The 23,932-nt window shown below is 42.5% G+C and overlaps 1 protein-coding gene across 1 annotated transcript in view; it reads right to left on the reverse strand.

Annotated features, from left to right (window-relative positions):
- The window catches only part of GHDC (GH3 domain containing), a 390,939-nt gene that overhangs the window by 117,956 nt on the left and 249,051 nt on the right, over positions 1 to 23,932 (reverse strand). Inside the window, exon 6 of the mRNA XM_053699058.1 lies at positions 12,675 to 12,746. Coding sequence (XP_053555033.1) covers positions 12,675 to 12,746 — 72 coding nt within the window. The remainder of the gene's footprint in view (positions 1 to 12,674; positions 12,747 to 23,932) is intronic.

Below are 23,932 nucleotides of genomic sequence, written 5' to 3' on the forward strand. Positions count from 1 at the left end.
TTTTTGACCTCTCCTCTGTCCAGAGTAAACGACAAACAGGGCAGATGTTTGACGAAAATCTTTAGAAGCCTGTAAGTAAAACTTCAAGGCACGGACTACGTCCAGATTATGCAAAACGGAACTCCCTGAAGAACTTTAAGAACCAAGTTTAAGCTCCACGGGGGAGCAACAGTTTCAAACACAGGCTTAATCCTAACCAAAGCCTGACAAAATGCCTGGACGTCTGGAACTTCTGCAAGACGCTTGTGCAAAAGAATAGACAAAGCAGAGATGTCCTTTTAAAGAACTAGCTGATAAGCCTTTGTCCAAACCCTCTTGGAGAAAGGACAATATCCTAGGAATCCTAACCTTACTCCATGAGTAACTCTTGGATTCACACCAATAAAGATATTTACGCCATATCTTATGGTAGATTTTCCTGGTGACAGGCTTCCGAGCCTGTATTAAGGTATCAATGACTGACTCGGAGAAGCCACGCCTTGATAGAATCAAGCGTTCAATCTCCATGCAGTCAGTCTCAGAGAAATTAGATTTGGATGATTGAAAGGACCTTGTATTAGAAGGTCCTGCCTCAGAGGCAGAGTCCATGGTGGAAGAGATGACATGTCCACTAGGTCTGCATACCAGGTCCTGCATGGCCACGCAGGCGCTATCAGAATCACAGATGCTCTCTCCTGTTTGATTTTGGCAATCAGTCGAGGGAGCAGAGGAAACGGTGGAAACACATAGGCCAGGTTGAAGAACCAAGGAGCTGCTAGAGCATCTATCAGCATTGCTCCCGGGTCCCTGGACCTGGATCCATAACAAGGAAGCTTGGCGTTCTGGCGAGACGCCATGAGATCCAGTTCTGGTTTGCCCCAACGATGGACCAGTTGAGCAAACACCTCCGGATGGAGTTCCCACTCCCCAGGATGAAAAGTCTGACGACTTAGAAAATCCGCCTCCCAGTTCTCTACGCCTGGGATGTGGATCGCTGACAGGTGGCAAGAGTGAGACTCTGCCCAGCGAATTATCTTTGAGACTTCTAACATCGCTAGGGAACTTTCCTGGTTCCCCCTTGATGGTTGATGTAAGCCACAGTCGTGATGTTGTCCGACTGAAATCTGATGAACCTCAGTGTTGCTAACTGAGGCCAAGCTAGAGGAGCATTGAATATTGCTCTTAACTCCAGAATATTTATTGGGAGGAGTTTCTCCTCCTGAGTCCACGATCCCTGAGCCTTCAGGGAGTTCCAGACTGCGCCCCAACCTAGAAGGCTGGCATCTGTTGTTACAATCGTCCAATCTGGCCTGCGAAAGGTCATACCCTTGGACAGATGGACCCGAGAAAGCCACCAGAGAAGAGAATCTCTGGTCTCTTGATCCAGATTTAGTAGAGGGGACAAATCTGAGTAATCCCCATTCCACTGACTTAGCATGCATAATTGCAGCGGTCTGAGATGCAGGCGCACAAATGGCACTATGTCCATTGCCGCTACCATTAAGCCGATTACTTCCATGCACTGAGCCACTGACGGGCGTGGAATGGAATGAAGGACACGGCAAGCATTTAGAAGTTTTGATAACCTGGACTCCGTCAGGTAAATTTTCATCTCTACAGAATCTATAAGAGTCCCTAGGAAGGAGACTCTTGTGAGTGGTGATAGAGAACTCTTTTCCACGTTCACTTTCCACCCATGCGACCTAAGAAATGCCATAACTATCTCTGTATGAGACTTGGCAATTTGAAAGCTTGACGCCTGTATCAGGATGTCGTCTAGATACGGAGCCACCGCTATGCCTCGCGGTCTTAGAACCGCCAGAAGTGAGCCCAGAACCTTTGTAAAAATTCTCGGGGCAGTGGCCAACCCGAAGGGAAGAGCTACAAATTGGTAATGCCTGTCTAGAAAGGCAAACCTTAGGAACCGATGATGATCTTTGTGAATCGGTATGTGAAGGTAGGCATCCTTTAAGTCCACTGTGGTCATGTACTGACCCTCTTGGATCATGGGTAGGATGGTCCGAATAGTTTCCATTTTGAATGATGGAACTCTGAGGAATTTGTTTAAGATCTTTAGATCCAAGATTGGTCTGAAGGTTCCCTCTTTCTTGGGAACCACAAACAGATTTGAATAAAATCCCTGTCCCTGTTCCGTCCACGGAACTGGATGGATCACTCCCATTACTAGGAGGTCTTGCACACAGCTTAGGAATGCCTCTTTCTTTATCTGGTTTGCTGATAACCTTGAAAGATAAAATCTCCCTTGTGGAGGAGAAGCTTTGAAGTCCAGAAGATATCCCTGAGATATGATCTCCAACGCCCAGGGATCCTGAACATCTCTTGCCCATGCCTGGGCGAAGAGAGAAAGTCTGCCCCCCACTAGATCCGTTTCCGGATAGGGGGCCGTTCCTTCATGCTGTCTTAGGGGCAGCAGCAGGCTTTCTGGCCTGCTTGCCCTTGTTCCAGGACTGGTTAGGTTTCCAGGCCTGTCTGGAATGAGCAACAGTTCCCTCTTGTTTTGAAGCGGAGGAAGTTGATGCTGCTCCTGCCTTGAAATTTCGAAAGGCACGAAAATTAGACTGTTTGGCCTTTGATTTGGCCCTGTCATGAGGAAGGGTATGACCCTTGCCTCCAGTAATGTCAGCAATAATTTCCTTCAAGCCAGGCCCGAATAAGGTCTGCCCCTTGAAAGGAATGTTGAGTAATTTAGACTTTGAAGTCACGTCAGCTGACCAGGATTTAAGCCATAGCGCCCTACGCGCCTGGATGGCGAATCCGGAATTCTTAGCCGTTAGTTTAGTCAAATGAACAATGGCATCAGAAACAAATTAGTTAGCTAGCTTAAGCGTTCTAAGCTTGTCAATAACTTCATTCAATGGAGCTGTCTGGATGGTCTCTTCCAGGGCCTCAAACCAGAATGCCGCAGCAGCAGTGACAGGCGCAATGCATGCAAGGGGCTGTAAAATAAAACCTTGTTGAATAAACATTTTCTTAAGGTAACCCTACAATTTTTTATCCATTGGATCTAAAAAAGCACAACTGTCCTCAACCGGGATAGTGGTACGCTTTGCTAAAGTAGAAACTGCTCCCTCCACCTTAGGGACCGTCTGCCATAATTCCTGTGTAGTGGCGTCTATTGGAAACATTTTTCTAAATATAGGAGGTGGGGAAAAGGGCACACCGGGTCTATCCCACTCCTTGCTAATAATTTCTGTAAGCCTTTTAGGTATAGGAAAAACGTCAGTACACACCAGCACCGCATAGTATCTATCCAGCCTACACAATTTCTCTGGAATTGCAACTGTGTTACAGTCATTCAGAGCAGCTAATACCTCCCCAAGCAATACACGGAGGTTCTCAAGCTTAAATTTAAAATTCGAAATCTCTGAATCATGTTTCCCCGAGTCAGAGATGTCACCCACAGACTGAAGCTCTTTGTCCTCATGTTCTGCATATTGTGACGCAGTATCAGACATGGCTCTAACAGCATTTGCGCGCTCTGTTTCTCTCCTAACCCCAGAGCTATCGCGCTTGCCTCTTAATTCAGGCAATCTAGATAATACCTCTGACAGGGTATTATTCATCATTGCAGCCATGTCCTGCAAGGTAATCGCTATGGGCGTCCCTGATGTAATTGGCGCCATATTAGCGTGCGTCCCCTGAGCGGGAGTCAAAGGGTCTGACACGTGGGGAGAGTTAGTCGGCATAACTTGCCCCTCGACAGAACCCTCTGGTGATAATTATTTTATAGATAAAGACTGATCTTTACTGTTTAAGGTGAAATCAATACATTTAGTACACATTCTCCTATGGGGCTCCACCATGGCTTTCAAACATAATGAACAAGTAGGTTCCTCTGTGTCAGACATGTTTAAACAGACTAGCAATGAGACTAGCAAGCTTGGAAAACACTTTAAAACAAGTTTACAAGCAATATAAAAAAACTTTACTGCGCCTTTAAGAAACACAAATTTTCCCAAATTTTGAAATAATAGTGAAAAAATGCAGTTACACTAACAAAATTTCTACAGTGTATGTAATAAGCTCTACTGTGGCTTTTTACCTCCCTCAATACGACTTTTGAAGTCTTTTGAGCCCTTCAGAGAAGTCCTGGATCATGCAGGAAGAAGCTGGATGTCTGTGTCTGTAATTTTTGCTGTGCAAAAAAACGCCAAAATAGGCCCCTCCCACTCACATTACAACAGTGGGAAGCCTCAGGGAACTGTTTCTAGGCAAAATTCAAGCCAGCCATGTGGAAAAAACTAGGCCCCAATAAGTTTTATCACCAAACATATGTAAAAAACGATTAAACATGCCAGCAAACGTTTTAAAAACAGAATTTATGTTTACCTGATAAATTACTTTCTCCAACGGTGTGTCCGGTCCACGGCGTCATCCTTACTTGTGGGATATTCTCTTCCCCAACAGGAAATGGCAAAGAGCCCAGCAAAGCTGGTCACATGATCCCTCCTAGGCTCCGCCTACCCCAGTCATTCGACCGACGTTAAGGAGGAATATTTGCATAGGAGAAACCATATGGTACCGTGGTGACTGTAGTTAAAGAAAATAAATTATCAGACCTGATTAAAAAAACCAGGGCGGGCCGTGGACCGGACACACCGTTGGAGAAAGTAATTTATCAGGTAAACATAAATTCTGTTTTCTCCAACATAGGTGTGTCCGGTCCACGGCGTCATCCTTACTTGTGGGAACCAATACCAAAGCTTTAGGACACGGATGAAGGGAGGGAGCAAATCAGGTCACCTAAATGGAAGGCACCACGGTTTGCAAAACCTTTCTCCCAAAAATAGCCTCAGAAGAAGCAAAAGTATCAAACTTGTAAAATTTGGTAAAAGTGTGCAGTGAAGACCAAGTCGCTGCCCTACATATCTGATCAACAGAAGCCTCGTTCTTGAAGGCCCCTGTGGAAGCCACAGCCCTAGTGGAATGAGCTGTGATTCTTTCGGGAGGCTGCCGTCCGGCAGTCTCGTAAGCCAATCTGATGATGCTTTTAATCCAAAAAGAGAGAGAGGTAGAAGTTGCTTTTTGACCTCTCCTTTTACCGGAATAAACAACAAACAAGGAAGATGTTTGTCTAAAATCCTTTGTAGCATCTAAATAGAATTTTAGAGCGCGAACAACATCCAAATTGTGCAACAAACGTTCCTTCTTCGAAACTGGTTTCGGACACAGAGAAGGTACGATAATCTCCTGGTTAATGTTTTTGTTAGAAACAACTTTTGGAAGAAAACCAGGTTTAGTACGTAAAACCACCTTATCTGCATGGAACACCAGATAAGGAGGAGAACACTGCAGAGCAGATAATTCTGAAACTCTTCTAGCAGAAGAAATTGCAACTAAAAACAAAACTTTCCAAGATAATAACTTAATATCAACGGAATGCAAGGGTTCAAACGGAACCCCCTGAAGAACTGAAAGAACTAAATTGAGACTCCAAGGAGGAGTCAAAGGTTTGTAAACAGGCTTAATTCTAACCAGAGCCTGAACAAAGGCTTGAACATCTGGCACAGCGGCCAGCTTTTTGTGAAGTAACACAGACAAGGCAGAAATCTGTCCCTTCAGGGAACTTGCAGATAATCCTTTTTCCAATCCTTCTTGAAGGAAGGATAGAATCCTAGGAATCCTAACCTTGTCCCAAGGGAATCCTTTAGATTCACACCAACAGATATATTTTTTCCAAATTTTGTGGTAAATCTTTCTAGTTACAGGCTTTCTGGCCTGAACAAGAGTATCGATAACAGAATCTGAGAATCCTCGCTTCGATAAGATCAAGCGTTCAATCTCCAAGCAGTCAGCTGGAGTGAAACCAGATTCGGATGTTCGAACGGACCGTGAACAAGAAGGTCTCGTCTCAAAGGTAGCTTCCAAGGAGGAGCCGATGACATATTCACCAGATCTGCGTACCAAGTCCTGCGTGGCCACGCAGGAGCTATCAAGATCACCGACGCCCTCTCCTGATTGATCCTGGCTACCAGCCTGGGGATGAGAGGAAACGGCGGGAACACATAAGCTAGTTTGAAGGTCCAAGGTGCTACTAGTGCATCCACTAGAGCCGCCCTGGGATCCCTGGATCTGGACCCGTAGCAAGGAACTTTGAAGTTCTGACGAGAGGCCATCAGATCCATGTCTGGAATGCCCCACAGCTGAGTGACTTGGGCAAAGATTTCCGGATGGAGTTCCCACTCCCCCGGATGCAATGTCTGACGACTCAGAAAATCCGCTTCCCAATTTTCCACTCCTGGGATGTGGATAGCAGACAGGTGGCAGGAGTGAGACTCCGCCCATAGAATGATTTTGGTCACTTCTTCCATCGCCAGGGAACTCCTTGTTCCCCCCTGATGGTTGATGTACGCAACAGTTGTCATGTTGTCTGATTGAAACCGTATGAACTTGGCCCTCGCTAGCTGAGGCCAAGCCTTGAGAGCATTGAATATCGCTCTCAGTTCCAGAATATTTATCGGTAGAAGAGATTCTTCCCGAGACCAAAGACCCTGAGCTTTCAGGGATCCCCAGACCGCGCCCCAGCCCATCAGACTGGCGTCGGTCGTGACAATGACCCACTCTGGTCTGCGGAATGTCATCCCTCGTGACAGGTTGTCCAGGGACAGCCACCAACGGAGTGAGTCTCTGGTCCTCTGATTTACTTGTATCTTCGGAGACAAGTCTGTATAGTCCCCATTCCACTGACTGAGCATGCACAGTTGTAATGGTCTTAGATGAATGCGTGCAAAAGGAACTATGTCCATTGCCGCTACCATCAACCCGATCACTTCCATGCACTGAGCTATGGAAGGAAGAGGAACGGAATGGAGTATCCGACAAGAGTCTAGAAGTTTTGTTTTTCTGGCCTCTGTCAGAAAAATCCTCATTTCTAAGGAGTCTATTATTGTTCCCAAGAAGGGAACCCTTGTTGACGGAGATAGAGAACTCTTTTCCACGTTCACTTTCCATCCGTGAGATCTGAGAAAGGCCAGGACAATGTCCGTGTGAGCCTTTGCTTGAGGAAGGGACGACGCTTGAATCAGAATGTCGTCCAAGTAAGGTACTACAGCAATGCCCCTTGGTCTTAGCACAGCTAGAAGGGACCCTAGTACCTTTGTGAAAATCCTTGGAGCAGTGGCTAATCCGAAAGGAAGCGCCACAAACTGGTAATGTTTGTCCAGGAATGCGAACCTCAGGAACCGATGATGTTCCTTGTGGATAGGAATATGTAGATACGCATCCTTTAAATCCACCGTGGTCATGAATTGACCTTCCTGGATGGAAGGAAGAATAGTTCGAATGGTTTCCATCTTGAACGATGGAACCTTGAGAAACTTGTTTAAGATCTTGAGATCTAAGATTGGTCTGAACGTTCCCTCTTTTTTGGGAACTATAAACAGATTGGAGTAGAACCCCATCCCTTGTTCTCTTAATGGAACGGGATGAATCACTCCCATTTTTAACAGGTCTTCTACACAATGTAAGAATGCCTGTCTTTTCATGTGGTCTGAAGACAACTGAGACCTGTGGAACCTCCCCCTTGGGGGAAGTCCCTTGAATTCCAGAAGATAACCTTGGGAGACTATTTCTAGCGCCCAAGGATCCAGAACATCTCTTGCCCAAGCCTGAGCGAAGAGAGAGAGTCTGCCCCCCACCAGATCCGGTCCCGGATCGGGGGCCAACATTTCATGCTGTCTTGGTAGCAGTGGCAGGTTTCTTGGCCTGCTTTCCCTTGTTCCAGCCTTGCATTGGTCTCCAAGCTGGCTTGGCTTGAGAAGTATTACCCTCTTGCTTAGAGGACGTAGCACTTTGGGCTGGTCCGTTTCTACGAAAGGGACGAAAATTAGGTTTATTTTTTGCCTTGAAAGGCCGATCCTGAGGAAGGGCGTGGCCCTTACCCCCAGTGATATCCGAGATAATCTCTTTCAAGTCAGGGCCAAACAGCGTTTTCCCCTTGAAATGAATGTTAAGTAGCTTGTTCTTGGAAGACGCATCAGCCGACCAAGATTTCAACCAAAGCGCTCTGCGCGCCACAATAGCAAACCCAGAATTCTTAGCCGCTAACCTAGCCAATTGCAAAGTGGCGTCTAGGGTGAAAGAATTAGCCAATTTGAGAGCATTGATTCTGTCCATAATCTCCTCATAAGGAGGAGAATCACTGTCGACCGCCTTTATCAGCTCATCGAACCAGAAACATGCGGCTGTAGCGACAGGGACAATGCATGAAATTGGTTGTAGAAGGTAACCCTGCTGAACAAACATCTTTTTAAGCAAACCTTCTAATTTTTTATCCATAGGATCTTTGAAAGCACAACTATCCTCTATGGGTATAGTGGTGCGTTTGTTTAAAGTGGAAACCGCTCCCTCGACCTTGGGGACTGTCTGCCATAAGTCCTTTCTGGGGTCGACCATAGGAAACAATTTTTTAAATATGGGGGGAGGGACGAAAGGAATACCGGGCCTTTCCCATTCTTTATTAACAATGTCCGCCGCCCGCTTGGGTATAGGAAAAGCTTCTGGGAGCCCCGGCACCTCTAGGAACTTGTCCATTTTACATAGTTTCTCTGGGATGACCAACTTGTCACAATCATCCAGAGTGGATAATACCTCCTTAAGCAGAATGCGGAGATGTTCCAACTTAAATTTAAATGCAATCACATCAGGTTCAGCTTGTTGAGAAATGTTCCCTGAATCAGTAATTTCTCCCTCAGACAAAACCTCCCTGGCCCCATCAGACTGAGTTAGGGGCCCTTCAGAAATATTAATATCAGCGTCGTCATGCTCTTCAGTATCTAAAACAGAGCAGTCGCGCTTACGCTGATAAGTTCATTTTGGCTAAAATGTTTTTGACAGAATTATCCATTACAGCCGTTAATTGTTGCATAGTAAGGAGTATTGGCGCGCTAGATGTACTAGGGGCCTCCTGAGTGGGCAAGACTCGTGTAGACGAAGGAGGGAATGATGCAGTACCATGCTTACTCCCCTCACTTGAGGAATCATCTTGGGCATCATTGTCATTGTCACATAAATCACATTTATTTAAATGAATAGGAATTCTGGCTTCCCCACATTCAGAACACAGTCTATCTGGTAGTTCAGACATGTTAAACAGGCATAAACTTGATAACAAGTACAAAAAACGTTTTAAAATAAAACCGTTACTGTCACTTTAAATTTTAAACTGAACACACTTTATTACTGCAAATGCGAAAAAACATGAAGGAATTGTTCAAAATTCACCAAATTTTCACCACAGTGTCTTAAAGCCTTAAAAGTATTGCACACCAAATTTGGAAGCTTTAACCCTTAAAATAACGGAACCGGAGCCGTTTTGAACTTTAACCCCTTTACAGTCCCTGGTATCTGCTTTGCTGAGACCCAACCAAGCCCCAAGGGGAATACGATACCAAATGACGCCTTCAGAAAGTCTTTTCTAAGTATCAGAGCTCCTCTCACATGCGACTGCATGCCATGCCTCTCAAAAACAAGTGCGCAACACCGGCGCGAAAATGAGGCTCTGCCTATGCTTTGGGAAAGCCCCTAAAGAATAAGGTGTCTAAAACAGTGCCTGCCGATATTATTATATCAAAATACCCAGATAAAATGATTCCTCAAGGCTAAATATGTGTTAATAATCAATCGATTTAGCCCAAAAAAAGTCTACAGTCTTAATAAGCCCTTTTTGAAGCCCTTATTTACAATCGTAATAAACATGGCTTACCGGATCCCAGAGGGAAAATGACAGCTTCCAGCATTACATCGTCTTGTTAGAATGTGTCATACCTCAAGTAGCAAGAGACTGCTCACTGTTCCCCCAACTGAAGTTAATTGCTCTCAACAGTCCTGTGTGGAACAGCCATGGATTTTAGTGACGGTTGCTAAAATCATTTTCCTCATACAAACAGAAATCTTCATCTCTTTTCTGTTTCTGAGTAAATAGTACATACCAGCACTATTTCAAAATAACAAACTCTTGATTGAATAATAAAAACTACAGTTAAACACTAAAAAACTCTAAGCCATCTCCGTGGAGATGTTGCCTGTACAACGGCAAAGAGAATGACTGGGGTAGGCGGAGCCTAGGAGGGATCATGTGACCAGCTTTGCTGGGCTCTTTGCCATTTCCTGTTGGGGAAGAGAATATCCCACAAGTAAGGATGACGCCGTGGACCGGACACACCTATGTTGGAGAAATTAGGTTTATTTTTTGCCTTGAAAGGCCGATCCTGAGGAAGGGCGTGGCCCTTACCCCCAGTGATATCAGAGATAATCTCTTTCAAGTCAGGGCCAAACAGCGTTTTCCCCTTGAAAGGAATGTTAAGTAGCTTGTTCTTGGAAGACGCATCAGCCGACCAAGATTTCAACCAAAGCGCTCTGCGCGCCACAATAGCAAACCCAGAATTCTTAGCCGCTAACCTAGCCAATTGCAAAGTGGCGTCTAGGGTAAAAGAATTAGCCAATTTGAGAGCATTGATTCTGTCCATAATCTCCTCATAAGGAGGAGAATCACTATCGACCGCCTTTATCAGCTCATCGAACCAGAAACATGCGGCTGTAGCTACAGGGACAATGCATGAAATTGGTTGTAGAAGGTAACCCTGCTGAACAAACATCTTTTTAAGTAAACCTTCTAATTTTTTATCCATAGGATCTTTGAAAGCACAACTATCCTCTATGGGTATAGTGGTGCGTTTGTTTAAAGTGGAAACCGCTCCCTCGACCTTGGGGACTGTCTGCCATAAGTCCTTTCTGGGGTCGACCATAGGAAACAATTTTTTAAATATGGGGGGAGGGACGAAAGGAATACCGGGCCTTTACCATTCTTTATTAACAATGTCCGCCACCCGCTTGGGTATAGGAAAAGCTTCTGGGAGCCCCGGCACCTCTAGGAACTTGTCCATTTTACATAGTTTCTCTGGGATGACCAACTTGTCACAATCATCCAGAGTGGATAATACCTCCTTAAGCAGAATGCGGAGATGTTCCAACTTAAATTTAAATGTAATCACATCAGGTTCAGCATGTTGAGAAATGTTCTGTACAACGGCAAAGAGAATGACTGGGGTAGGCGGAGCCTAGGAGGGATCATGTGACCAGCTTTGCTGGGCTCTTTGCCATTTCCTGTTGGGGAAGAGAATATCCCACAAGTAAGGATGACGCCGTGGACCGGACACACCTATGTTGGAGAAATACACTTTTATAAGAGTATGTATCTCTATTAATAAGCCTGATACCAGTCGCTATCACTGCATTTAAGGCTTTAGTTACATTACTTCGGTATCAGCAGCATTTTCTAGCAAATTCCATCCCTAGAAAAATATTTTAACTGCACATACCTTATTGCAGGAAAACCTGCACGCTTTTCCCCCTCTGAAGTTACCTCACTCCTCAGAATATGTGAGAACAGCAAAGGATCTTAGTTACTTCTGCTAAGATCATAGAAAACGCAGGCAGATTCTTCTTCTAAATACTGCCTGAGATAAACAGTACACTCCGGTACCATTTAAAAATAACAAACTTTTGATTGAAGAAATAAACTAAGTATAAAACACCACAGTCCTCTTACGACCTCCATCTTAGTTGAGAGTTGCAAGAGAATGACTGGATATGGCAGTGAGGGGAGGAGCTATATAGCAGCTCTGCTGTGGGTGATCCTCTTGCAACTTCCTGTTGGGAAGGAGAATATCCCACAAGTAATGGATGATCCGTGGACTGGATACACTTAACAAGAGAAATTTGGGTTTAGTGTCCCTTTAAGGAGCTGTTAATACGAGTCTGGATGGATTCGCAGAAAGACTCTCCCTGCATCTAAAGACCCTAACATTCGTCAATGCTCTTACTGAGAGGCTGACAAGACTACTTAAAACTCTAGTCACATTCCGAAGAGTACTACCCTCCATAAGAGACTACTCCAAAATCTTCTGACACTTCTCTGCAATCCTCCTGTGACGAAAGGCAAAGAATGACTGGGGGATGAGGGGAGTGGGGAAGGTATTTAAGCCTTTGGCTGGGGTGTCTTTGTCTCCTCCTGGTGGCCAGGTTCTGTATTTCCCACAAGTAATGAATGAAGCCGTGGACTCTCCTCATATTAGATGGAAATATAAAATAAACTTGGAATGTCTGTGAATATAGGTCAATTTCTTTGGTCAGCAAATATTGAAGAGGAAACAATCAATATAAAAAGATGATGCCTCTTTCATCAATAAAGCACAATCATTGGTGAAGTCCACATAATAAAAACCTTGATCTCTCATCCAAGACATACAAAGGAAATGAGGTTCACAGAGCCCTAGATAACTACCTACCTGCATCTCCATAAACTGACAAGGTATGAAAAGAGGTAAGATAAACAGCTTTAATAAACCCTTACACATAAGGGTAATCTGCACAGTTACTAGCCAATAACATATAGACAAAGGCAGCCTGAACATTTCCAGATGCTGGGCCCCTATTGTTCTCAGTTTGGATAATTGCCATACAGCTGTGAAGAATACAAGTCACATAAAGCACAGAACACTGCAAGCTGAAACAGATTAATAAACTGGGCTCATGGAAGGAGGAGGAATTTAGTGCTTAAATGCTGTCTGTTAGGTAGAATGGCAACTTAGTCCCCAGAAACCAAGATGGGGATATGCTGCTACATGCAATTACATAAAAAATGTGTTCTGTTAAAGATGGCTATCATTTTATACCTGTATAGGAATTCCACTATCGGACACTGGTTATGGAAGCCTGTAACTCGCACAACATCCCCCAGTCGGTACCTGTGGAATAGAAAAGACAGTCTTTTTACTCTCCCCTCATAGGCATTTTTACATATTGGTACAGAAGAAGTTTATGTTTATTGGCATTTAAAAGTTAGAGATTGTTTAATAGTCAGCGTTGCAATGCATTATTCAACAAATATGATACAAACTTAAAGGGACAGTCTACACCAGAATTTTTATTGTTTTAAAAGATAGATAATCCCTTTATTACTTATTCCCCAGTTTTGCATAACCAACACAGTTATAATAATATACTTTTAACCTCTGTGATTATCTTGTATCGAAGCCTCTGCAAACTGCCCCTTTTTTCAGTTCTTTTGACAGACTTGCAGTCTAGCCAATCAGTGCCTGCTCCCAGATAACTTCACATGCAAGATCACAATGTTATCTATATGAAATACGTGAACTAACACCCTCTAGAGGTGAAAAACTGTTAAAATGCATTCTGAAAAGAGATGGCCTTCAAGGTCTAAGAAATTAGCATATGAACCTCCTAGGTTAAGCTTTCAACTAAGAATACCAAGAGAACAAAGCAAAATTGGTGATAAAAGTAAATTGGAAAATTGTTTAAAATTACATGTTCTATCTGAATCATGAAAGTTTATATTGGCCTAGACTGTCCCTTTAATTAAGCACCAATACAGAAATGCATTCCAAAGGCTTAAAGTGCAAAAAAACAACAAAACAAATAAAAAACAAAAAAACAAAGGTTTTAGAAGTGTTTCAAACTATGATTTACAATTCAGGAATGTTTCCTATTGAGAACCAGGGTAATTATCTTTATCTTATTTCCTTTGCTGTAGCCAATCAGGTTCTTGTACCTTTGGGTTGGATAAACTAACGGCTAGATTACGAGTTTTGCGTTAGAGGCTATGCGGTGCTAACGAGCAGTTTATGCTCACCGCTCACTTACAGACAGCGCTGGTATTACGGGTTTTTACAAACTCGTCGTTAAAAGACAAGAAGTGAGCGTTGAGCAAAATTTTGCTCATTACCGCACTCCAATACCAGCGCTGCTTAAATCAGCGGTGAGCTGGTGTAACATGCTCATGCACAATTTCCCCAAAGGAATCAATGGGGAGAGCTGGCTGAAAAAAAGTCTAACACCTGCCAAAAAGCAGTGTTTAGCTCCTAATGCAGCCCCACTGATTCCTATGGGGAAATAAAATTTATGTCTACACCTAACACCCTAACATGAACCCCGAGTCTAAACACCTCTAATCTTACACTTATTAACCCCTAATCTGCCGCTCTGCACACCGCCGCCACCTACATTATATTTATTAACCCCTAATCTGCCGCCCCCAAATGTCGACGCAACCTACCTACACATATTAACCCCTACCACCGCCACTATAATAAACATAATAACCCCTAAACCTAAGTCTAACCTAAGTCTAACCCTAACCCCCCCAACTTAAATATAATTTAAATAAATCTAAATAAAATTACTATAATTAACTAAATTATTTTTCCTACCTTAATTCCGATTGGCTGATCGAATTTTATCAGCCAATCGGAATCTAAGGGATGCCATTTTGGATGACGTCACTTAAAGGAACCTTCATTCTTCAGTAGCCGTGGAAAAAAGAGGATGCTCCGTGTCGGATGTCTTGAAGATGGACCGGCTCCGCGCTGGATGGATGAAGATAGAAGATGCTGCCTGGATGAAGACTTCTACCTGTCTGGAGGACCACTTCTGCCCGTCTGGAGGACCACTTCTGCCGGATTCGTTGAGGACTTCGGCCCGGTTGGATGAAGACTCCTCCCGGGAAGGTGATCTTCAAGGGGTTAGTGTTAGGTTTTTTAAGAGGGTATTGGGTGGGTTTTAGAGTAGCGTTGGTTGTGTAGGTGGTGGGTTTAATGTTGGGGGGGATTTGTACATTTTTTGTACATTTTTTTACAGGTAAAAGAGCTGATTACTTTGGGGCAATGCCCCGCAAAAGGCCCTTTTAAGGGCTATTTGTAATTTAGTGTAGGGTAGGGCTTTTTTATTTTGGGGGGGCTTTTTATTTTGTTAGGGGGATTAGATTAGGTGTAATTAGTTTAAAAATCTTGTAATTTGTTTATTATTTTCTGTAATTTAGTGTTTTTTTTTTTTTGTACTTTAGCTAATTGTATTTAATTGTATTTAATTGTATTTAGTTTAAGGAATTAATTTAATTTTAGTGTAGTATTAGGTGTTAGTGTAACTTAGATTAGGTTTTATTTTACAGGTAAATTTGTATTTATTTTAGCTAGGTAGTTAGTAAATAGTTAATAACTATTTAGTAACTATTCTACCTAGTTAAAATAAATACAAACTTTCCTGTAAAATAAAAATAAACCCTAAGCTAGCTACAATGTAACTATTAATTATATTGTAGCTAGCTTAGGGTTTATTTTACAGTTAAGTATTTAGTTTTAAATAGGAATAATTTACACCTAGATTACGAGTTTTGCGTTAACAGGGGTTCGGTGCTAACGAGCAGTTTCTGCTCACTGCTCACCTACAGACAGCGCTGGCAATGCAGCCCCATTGATTCCTATGGGGAAAATACATTATGTCTACACCTAACATCCTAACATGAACCCCGAGTCTAAACACCCCTAATATTACACTTAATAACCCCTAATCTGCCCCCCCCCCGACAGCACCGACACCTGCATTATATTATTAACCCCTAATCTGCTGCTCCGGACACCGCCGCCACCTACATTATACTTATGAACCCCTAATCTGATGCCCCCAACATTGCCGAACCCTACATTATATTTATTAACCCCTAATCTGCCGCCCCCAATGTCGCTGCAACCTAACTACATTTATTAACCATTAATCTGCCGCTCCCAATGTCGCCGCAACCTAACTACATTTATTAACCATTAATCTGCCGCTCCCAATGTCGCCGCCACTATATTAAATGTACTAACCCCTAAACCTAAGTCTAACCCTAAACCTAACCCCCCCTAACTGAAATATAATTTTAAGAAATCTAAATAAAATTACTATCATTAACTAAATTATTCCTATTTAAAATTAAACACTTACCTGTAAAATAAACCCTAAGATAGCTACAATATAACTAATAGTTACATTGTAGCTAGCTTAGGGTTTATTTTTATTTTACAGGCAACTTTGTATTTATTTTAAGTAGGTACAATAGTTATTAAATAGTTAACTATTTAATAACTACCTAGTCAAAATAAAGACAAATTTACCTGTAAAATAAAACCTAACCTATGTTACAATTACACCTAACACTACACTATAATTACATTAATTACCTAAACTAAATACAATTAATTACAATTTAAAAAAATTATAAAAAATAAAAAATTATAAAAAATATAAAGTACGAAAAAAAACACTAAATTACAGAAAATAATAAAATAATTACAAGAATTTTACACCTACTCTAATCCCCCTAACAAAATAAAAAAAAGCTCTACCCTACACTAAATTACAAATAGCCCTTAAAAGGGCCTTTTGCGGGGCATTGCCCCAAAGTAATCAGCTCTTTTGCCTGTAAACAAAAAATACAAATACCCCCCCCCAACATTAAAACCCACCACCCACACAACCAACCCTACTCTAAAACCCACCCAATCCCCCCTTAAAAAACCTAACACTAACCCCTTGAAGACCACCCTACCTTGAGAAGTCTTCACCCAACCAGGCCAAAGTACTCCACAAAGCCGGCAGAAGTGGTCCTCCAGACAGGCAGAAGTGGTCCTCCAGACGGGCAGAAGTCTTCATCCAGGCAGCATCTTCTATCTTCAGCCATCCGGCGCGTAGCAGCTCCATTTTCAAGACATCCAAGATGGTGTCCCTTCAATTACGATTTACTGATAGAATTCTATCAGCCAATCGGAATTAAGTTAGAAAAAATCCTATTGGCTGATGCAATCAGCCAATAGGATTGAGCTCCCATTCTATTGGCTGATCCAATCAGCCAATAGAATTCCAGCTCAATCCTATTGGCTGATTGGATCAGCCAATAGGATTGAACTTCAATTCAATTGGCTGATTGCATCAGCCAATAGGATTTTTTCTACCTTAATTCCGATTGGCTGATAGAATTCTATCAGCCAATCGGAATTGAAGGGACGCCATCTTGGATGACGTCATTTAAAGGAACCTTCATTCTTCAGTTGGACGTCGTTTGAAGAGGATGCTCCACGTCGGATGTCTTGAAAATGGAGCCGCTACGCACCGGATGGATGAAGATAGAAGATGCCGCCTGGATGAAGACTTCTGCCCGTCTGGAGGACCACTTTTGCCGGCTTCGTGGAGGACTTCAGCCCGGTTGGGTGAAGACTTCTCAAGGTAGGGTGATCTTCAAGGGGTTAGTGTTAGGTTTTTTTAAGGGGGGATTGGGTGGGTTTTAGAGTAGGGTTGGTTGTGTGGGTGGTGGGTTTTAATGTTGGGGGGTATTTGTAATTTTTTTTACAGGTAAAAGAGCTGATTACTTTGGGGCAAAGGCCCTTTTAAGAGCTATTTGTAATTTAGTGTAGGGTAGGGCTTTCTTTTATTTTAGGGGGCTTTTTTATTTTGTTAAGGGGAATAGAGTAGGTATAATTAGTTTAAAATTCTTGTAATTATTTTATTATTTTCTGTAATTTAGTGTTTGTTTTTTTCGTACTTTAGATAAATTATTCAAATTGTAATTAATTGTATTTAGTTTAGGTAATTAATTTAATTCTAGAGTAGTGTTAGGTGTAATTGTAACATAGGTTAGATTTTATTTTACAGGTAAATTTGTCTTTATTTTAGCTAGGTAGTTATTAAATAGTTGTACCTAGTTAAAATAAATACAAAGTTGCCTGTAAAATAAAAATAAACCCTAAACTAGATACAATGTAACTATTAGTTATATTGTAGCTATCTTAGGGTTTATTTTACAGGTAAGTATTTAGTTTTAAATATGAATAATTAAGTTAATGATAGTAATTTTATTTAGATTTATTAAAATTATATTTCTGTTAGGGGGTGTTAGGTTTAGGGGTAGACTTAAGTTTAGGGGTTAATACATTTAATATAGTGGCTGCGACGTTGGGGGCGGCAGATTAGGGGTTAATAAATGTAGGTAGGTGTGGGCGATGTTAGGGACGGCAGATTAGGGGTTAATAATATTTAACTAGTGTTTGCGATGCGGTAGTGGGGCGGTTTAGGGGTTAATATATTTATTATAGTGGCTGCGATGTCTGGTTCGGCAAATTAGGGGTTAAAATATTTATTTCAGTGTTTGCGATGTGGGGGGGGGGCCTCGGTTTAGGGGTTAATAGGTAGTTTATGGGTGTTAGTGTACTTTTTAGCACTTTAGCTAAGAGTTTTATGCTACAGCGTTGTAGTGTAAAACTCTTAACTACTGACTTTTAAATACGGTACCAGGCTTGACAGGAGAGGGTCTACCGCTCACTTTTGGTTAGACTCGTAATACCGGCGCTATGCAAGTGCCATTGAAAATATAGGATACGCAATTGACGTAAGTGGATTTGCGGTATTTCCGAGTCTAGCCAAAAAATTGAGCGGTGAGCCTGTCATTTCAAGACTCGTAATTCCAGCGGGCGTTAAAAAGCAGCATTGGGACCTCTCAACGCTGCTTTTTAACCCTAACGCACAACTCATAATCTAGCCGTTAGTTAATTATAGTAATTTTATTTAGATTTATTTAAATTATATTTAAGTTAGGGGGGGTTAGGGTTAGACTTAGATTTAGGGGTTAATAACTTTAGTATAGTGGCGGCGGCGTTTGGGACGGCAGATTAGGGGATAATAAATGTAGGTAGGTGTCAGCGATGTTAGGGACGGCAGATTAGGGGTTAATAATATTTAACTAATGTTTGCGAGGCGGGAGTGTGGCGATTTAGGGGTTAATATATTTATTATAGTGGCAGCGATGCCCGATTCGGCAGATTAGGGGTTACAATTTTTATTTTAGTGTTTGCAATGTGGGAGGGCCACGGTTTAGGGGTTAATAGGTAGTTTATGGGTGTTAGTGTACTTTTTAGCACTTTAGTTAAGAGCTTTATGCTACGGCGTTGTAGTGTAAAACTCTTAACTACTGACTTTAAAATGCGGTACCAGTCTTGACAGGAGAGGGTGTACCGCTCACTTTTTGGCAGACTCGTAATACCGGCGCTATGCAAGTCCCAGTGAAAAAAAGAGTATATGCAATTTACAAAAGTGGATTTGCGGTATTTCCAAGTCTGGCAAAAAAACTGAGCGATACACCTGTACCTGCAAGACTCATAATACCAGCGGGCGTTAAAAAGCAGCGTTGGGACCGGCCAACGCTGCTTTTTAAGCCTAACACAAAACTAGTAATCTAGGTGTAACTTCTTTAAAACTAATATATATATAAACTAATTACAGTTTTGTGTGAACCACCACTAACATGAATGATGAAAATCAGAAGGTTAAGCATTTTTGTGGCTATTATTTGTTAAAAAATGTACTTCTGAATGTAAAGAAATGGTTAACCTATGAGTAACCTACACTAAATACCATTGCACTAACCTTTATTAAATGTGGCATGCTGATATATTTTATCGCCTAGCAGGTGTTTTTTGTTGTTGAGAAAACAAATAGTGGTTGATGAGATATGAAGGTTTAAAGTTGACTTATTTTGTATTTTTGGCACAAGCTTAGTAGAATAAAGGGCAGAAAAAATAACTGAAAACCGTTTTGCCAGCAGTAGTTTGTGGGTGTCTCAGATATTGGTTTGGTGCTGTGCCTAAAGGACAGTGTGTGTATTATATATATATATATATATAATATGGAAGTCAAACTACACACATACAATTTTCTATATGTTTCTCAGTTCAATTATACTACTACTGGAATTAAACAATATAAAACCACTAGCATATCTGGATAGTAGCACCTCCTCATACTTCACCCTCATAAACAAAATAGGACAAGTTGATTAACCACTATATAATCTATCTAATATTATTGTGTAATATACAGTGTTATTGTAAACCTCACATTCTAAACTTTGTCTCATATAAAACTTAGAGACATAATACTCATATGCTAAATCACTTGAAACTGATGCAGTATAACTGTAAAAAGCTGACAGAAAAAAATCACCTGTGCATCTCATGTAAAAAAAGAAGATGTTTACCTCACAAATTCCTCAGCTCACCAGAGTAAGTCCTGTGTAAAATGTTATACTCAGCTGCTGCCCAGCTGCAGGTAAAAAAATTTTTTAAAAAAATGAACAGCAGCAATCAGTATCAGCAGTGCTGAGGTCATGAACTCTTTTACTGTGATCTCATGAGATTTCATAGTAAACTTCCTTAAACTGAATAGGGAAATAATATGAGTGTGCACAAAGCTCACTCCCTTGCCTGTCTCGGGACAGACATATTGATTTGCTGCTTAAAGTCCTTTGCATTGGGGTTTGAATACCTAGGACATTTTGAGGTCAAATATCTTTCTTTTTTACATAGAAATGTTTAGGTGATATTTTCTAGTCATCTTTTTACAGCTATGCTGCATCACTTTCAAGTATTTCAACATTTGGGTATCATGGCCCTTTAAGTAAAGCCCAAAAAACATAATTTATGCTTACCTGATAAATTCCTTTCTCCTGTAGTGTAGTCAGTCCACGGGTCATCATTACTTATGGGATATTAACTCCTCCCCAACAGGAAGTGCAAGAGGATCACCCAAGCAGAGCTGCTATATAGCTCCTCCCCTCTACGTCACACCCAGTCATTTGACCAAGAACCAAACGAGAAAGGAGAAACTATAGGGTGCAGTGGTGACTGGAATATAATTAAAAAATTTAGACCTGCCTTAAAAAACAGGGCGGGCCGTGGACTGACTACACTACAGGAGAAAGGAATTTATCAGGTAAGCATAAATTATGTTTTCTCCTGTTAAGTGTAGTCAGTCCACGGGTCATCATTACTTATGGGATACCAATACCAAAGCTAAGTACATGGATGACGGGAGGGACAGGCAGGATCTCTATACGGAAGGAACCACTGCCTGAAGAACCTTTCTCCCAAAAACAGCCTCCGAAGAAGCAAAAGTGTCAAATTTGTAAAATTTGGAAAAAGTATGAAGAGAAGACCAAGTTGCAGCCTTGCAAATCTGTTCAACAGAGGCCTCGTTCTTAAAGGCCCAAGTGGAAGCCACAGCTCTAGTAGAATGAGCTGTAATCCTTTCAGGAGGTTGCTGTCCAGCAGTCTCATAGGCTAAACGTATTATGCTACGAAGCCAAAAGGATAGAGAGGTAGCAGATGCTTTTTGACCTCTCCTCTGTCCAGAATAAACGACAAACAGGGAAGAAGTTTGTCGAAAATCTTTAGTTGCCTGTAAATAAAATTTCAGGGCACGGACTACATCTAGATTGTGCAGAAGTCGTTCCTTCTTTGAAGAAGGGTTAGGACACAATGATGGAACAACAATCTCTTGATTGATATTCTTGTTAGTGACTACCTTAGGTAAGAACCCAGGTTTAGTACGCAGAACTACCTTATCTGAATGAAAAATCAGATACGGAGAATCACAATGTAAGGCTGATAATTCAGAGACTCTACGAGCCGAGGAAATAGCCATTAAAAACAGCACTTTCCAAGATAACAGCTTGATATCAATGGAGTGAAGGGGTTCAAACGGAACACCCTGTAAAACGTTAAGAACTAAGTTTAAGCTCCACGGCGGAGCAACAGATTTAAACACAGGCTTAATCCTGGCCAAAGCCTGACAAAAAGCCTGAACGTCTGGAACTTCTGACAGACGCTTGTGTAAAAGGATGGACAGAGCTGAGATCTGTCCCTTTAACGAACTAGCAGATAAACCCTTTTCTAAACCTTCTTGTAGAAAAGACAATATCCTAGGAATCCTAACCTTACTCCATGAGTAACCCTTGGATTCGCACCAGTGTAAGTATTTACGCCATATCTTATGGTAAATTTTCCTGGTAACAGGTTTCCTAGCCTGTATTAAGGTATCAATTACTGGCTCTGAAAATCCACGCTTCGATAAAATTAAGCGTTCAATTTCCATGCAGTCAGCTTCAGAGAAATTAGGTTTTGATGTTTGAAAGGACCCTGAATTAGAAGGTCCTGTCTCAGAGGCAGAGACCAAGGTGGACAGGATGACATGTCCACTAGATCTGCATACCAGGTCCTGCGTGGCCACGCAGGCGCTATTAGAATCACTGATGCTTTCTCCTGTTTGATCCTTGCAATCAAACGAGGAAGCATCGGGAAGGGTGGAAACACATAAGCCATCCTGAAGGTCCAAGGTGCTGTCAAGGCATCTATCAGTACCGCTCCCGGGTCCCTGGACCTGGACCCGTAACGAGGAAGCTTGGCGTTCCGGCGAGACGCCATGAGATCCATATCTGGTTTGCCCCAACGTCGAAGTATTTGGGCAAAGACCTCCGGATGAAGTTCCCACTCCCCCGGATGAAAAGTCTGGCGACTTAGGAAATCCGCCTCCCAGTTGTCCACTCCTGGGATGTGGATCGCTGACAGGTGGCAAGAGTGAGACTCTGCCCAGCGAATTATCTTTGATACTTCCATCATCGCTAGGGAACTTCTTGTCCCTCCCTGATGGTTGATGTAAGCCACAGTCGTGATGTTGTCCGACTGAAACCTGATAAACCTCAGAGTTGCTAACTGAGGCCAAGCCAGTAGGGCATTGAGAACTGCTCTCAATTCCAGAATGTTTATTGGAAGGAGACTCTCCTCTTGAGTCCATGATCCCAGAGCCTTCAGGGAATTCCAGACAGCGCCCCAACCTAGAAGGCTGGCGTCTGTAGTTACAATTGTCCAGTCTGGCCTGCTGAAGGGCATCCCCCTGGACAGATGTGGCAGAGAAAGCCACCATAGAAGAGAATCTCTGGTCTCCTGATCCAGATTCAGCGTAGGGGACAAATCTGAGTAATCCCCATTCCACTGACTTAGCATGCACAATTGCAGCGGTCTGAGGTGCAGGCGTGCAAAAGGAACTATGTCCATTGTCGCTACCATTAAGCCGATTACCTCCATACATTGAGCCACTGACGGGTGTTGAATGGAATGAAGGGCACGGCAAGCATTTAGAAGCTTTGTTAACCTGTCCTCTGTCAGGTAAATTTTCATTTCTACGGAATCTATAAGAGTCCCCAAGAAGGGAACTCTTGTGAGTGGTAAGAGAGAACTCTTCTCCTCGTTTACTTTCCACCCATGTGATCTCAGAAATGCCAGTACTAACTCTGTATGAGACTTGGCAGTTTGAAAGCTTGACGCTTGTATCAGAATGTCGTCTAGGTACGGAGCTACCGAAATTCCTCGCGGTCTTAGTACCGCCAGAAGAGAGCCCAGAACCTTTGTAAAGATTCTTGGAGCCGTAGCCAACCCGAAGGGAAGAGCTACAAACTGGTAATGTTTGTCTAGGAAGGCAAACCTTAGATACCGGTAATGTTCTCTGTGAATCGGTATGTGAAGGTAAGCATCCTTTAAATCCACTGTGGTCATGTACTGACCTCTTTGGATCATGGGTAAAATTGTCCGAATAGTTTCCATCTTGAATGATGGAACTCTTAGGAATTTGTTTAGGATCTTTAAATCCAATATTGGTCTGAAGGTTCCCTCTTTTTTGGGAACCACAAACAGGTTTGAGTAAAACCCTTGTCCGTGTTCCGACCGCGGAACTGGATGGATCACTCCCATTAGTAAAAGGTCTTGTACACAGCGTAGAAACGCCTCTTTCTTTATCTGGTTTGTTGACAACCTTGAAAGGTGAAATCTCCCTTGTGGAGGAGAAGCTTTGAAGTCCAGAAGATATCCCTGAGATATGATCTCCAACGCCCAGGGATCCTGGACATCTCTTGCCCAAGCCTGGGCGAAGAGAGAGAGTCTGCCCCCCACTAGATCCGTTACCGGATCGGGGGCCCTCACTTCATGCTGTCTTAGGGGCAGCAGCAGGCTTTCTGGTCTGCTTGCCCTTGTTTCAGGCCTGGTTAGGTTTCCAGCCTTGTCTGTAGCGAGCAACAGCTCCTTCCTGTTTTGGAGCAGAGGAAGTTGAAGCTGCTCCTGCCTTGAAATTACGAAAGGCACGAAAATTAGACTGTCTAGCCCTGGGTTTGGCTCTGTCTTGAGGCAGGGCATGGCCTTTACCTCCCGTAATATCAGCGATAATTTCTTTCAAACCGGGCCCGAATAAAGTCTGCCCCTTGAAAGGTATGTTAAGTAGT

Source organism: Bombina bombina, chromosome 1, assembly GCF_027579735.1.
Source record: "Bombina bombina isolate aBomBom1 chromosome 1, aBomBom1.pri, whole genome shotgun sequence".
Taxonomy (NCBI): Eukaryota; Metazoa; Chordata; class Amphibia; order Anura; family Bombinatoridae; genus Bombina; species Bombina bombina.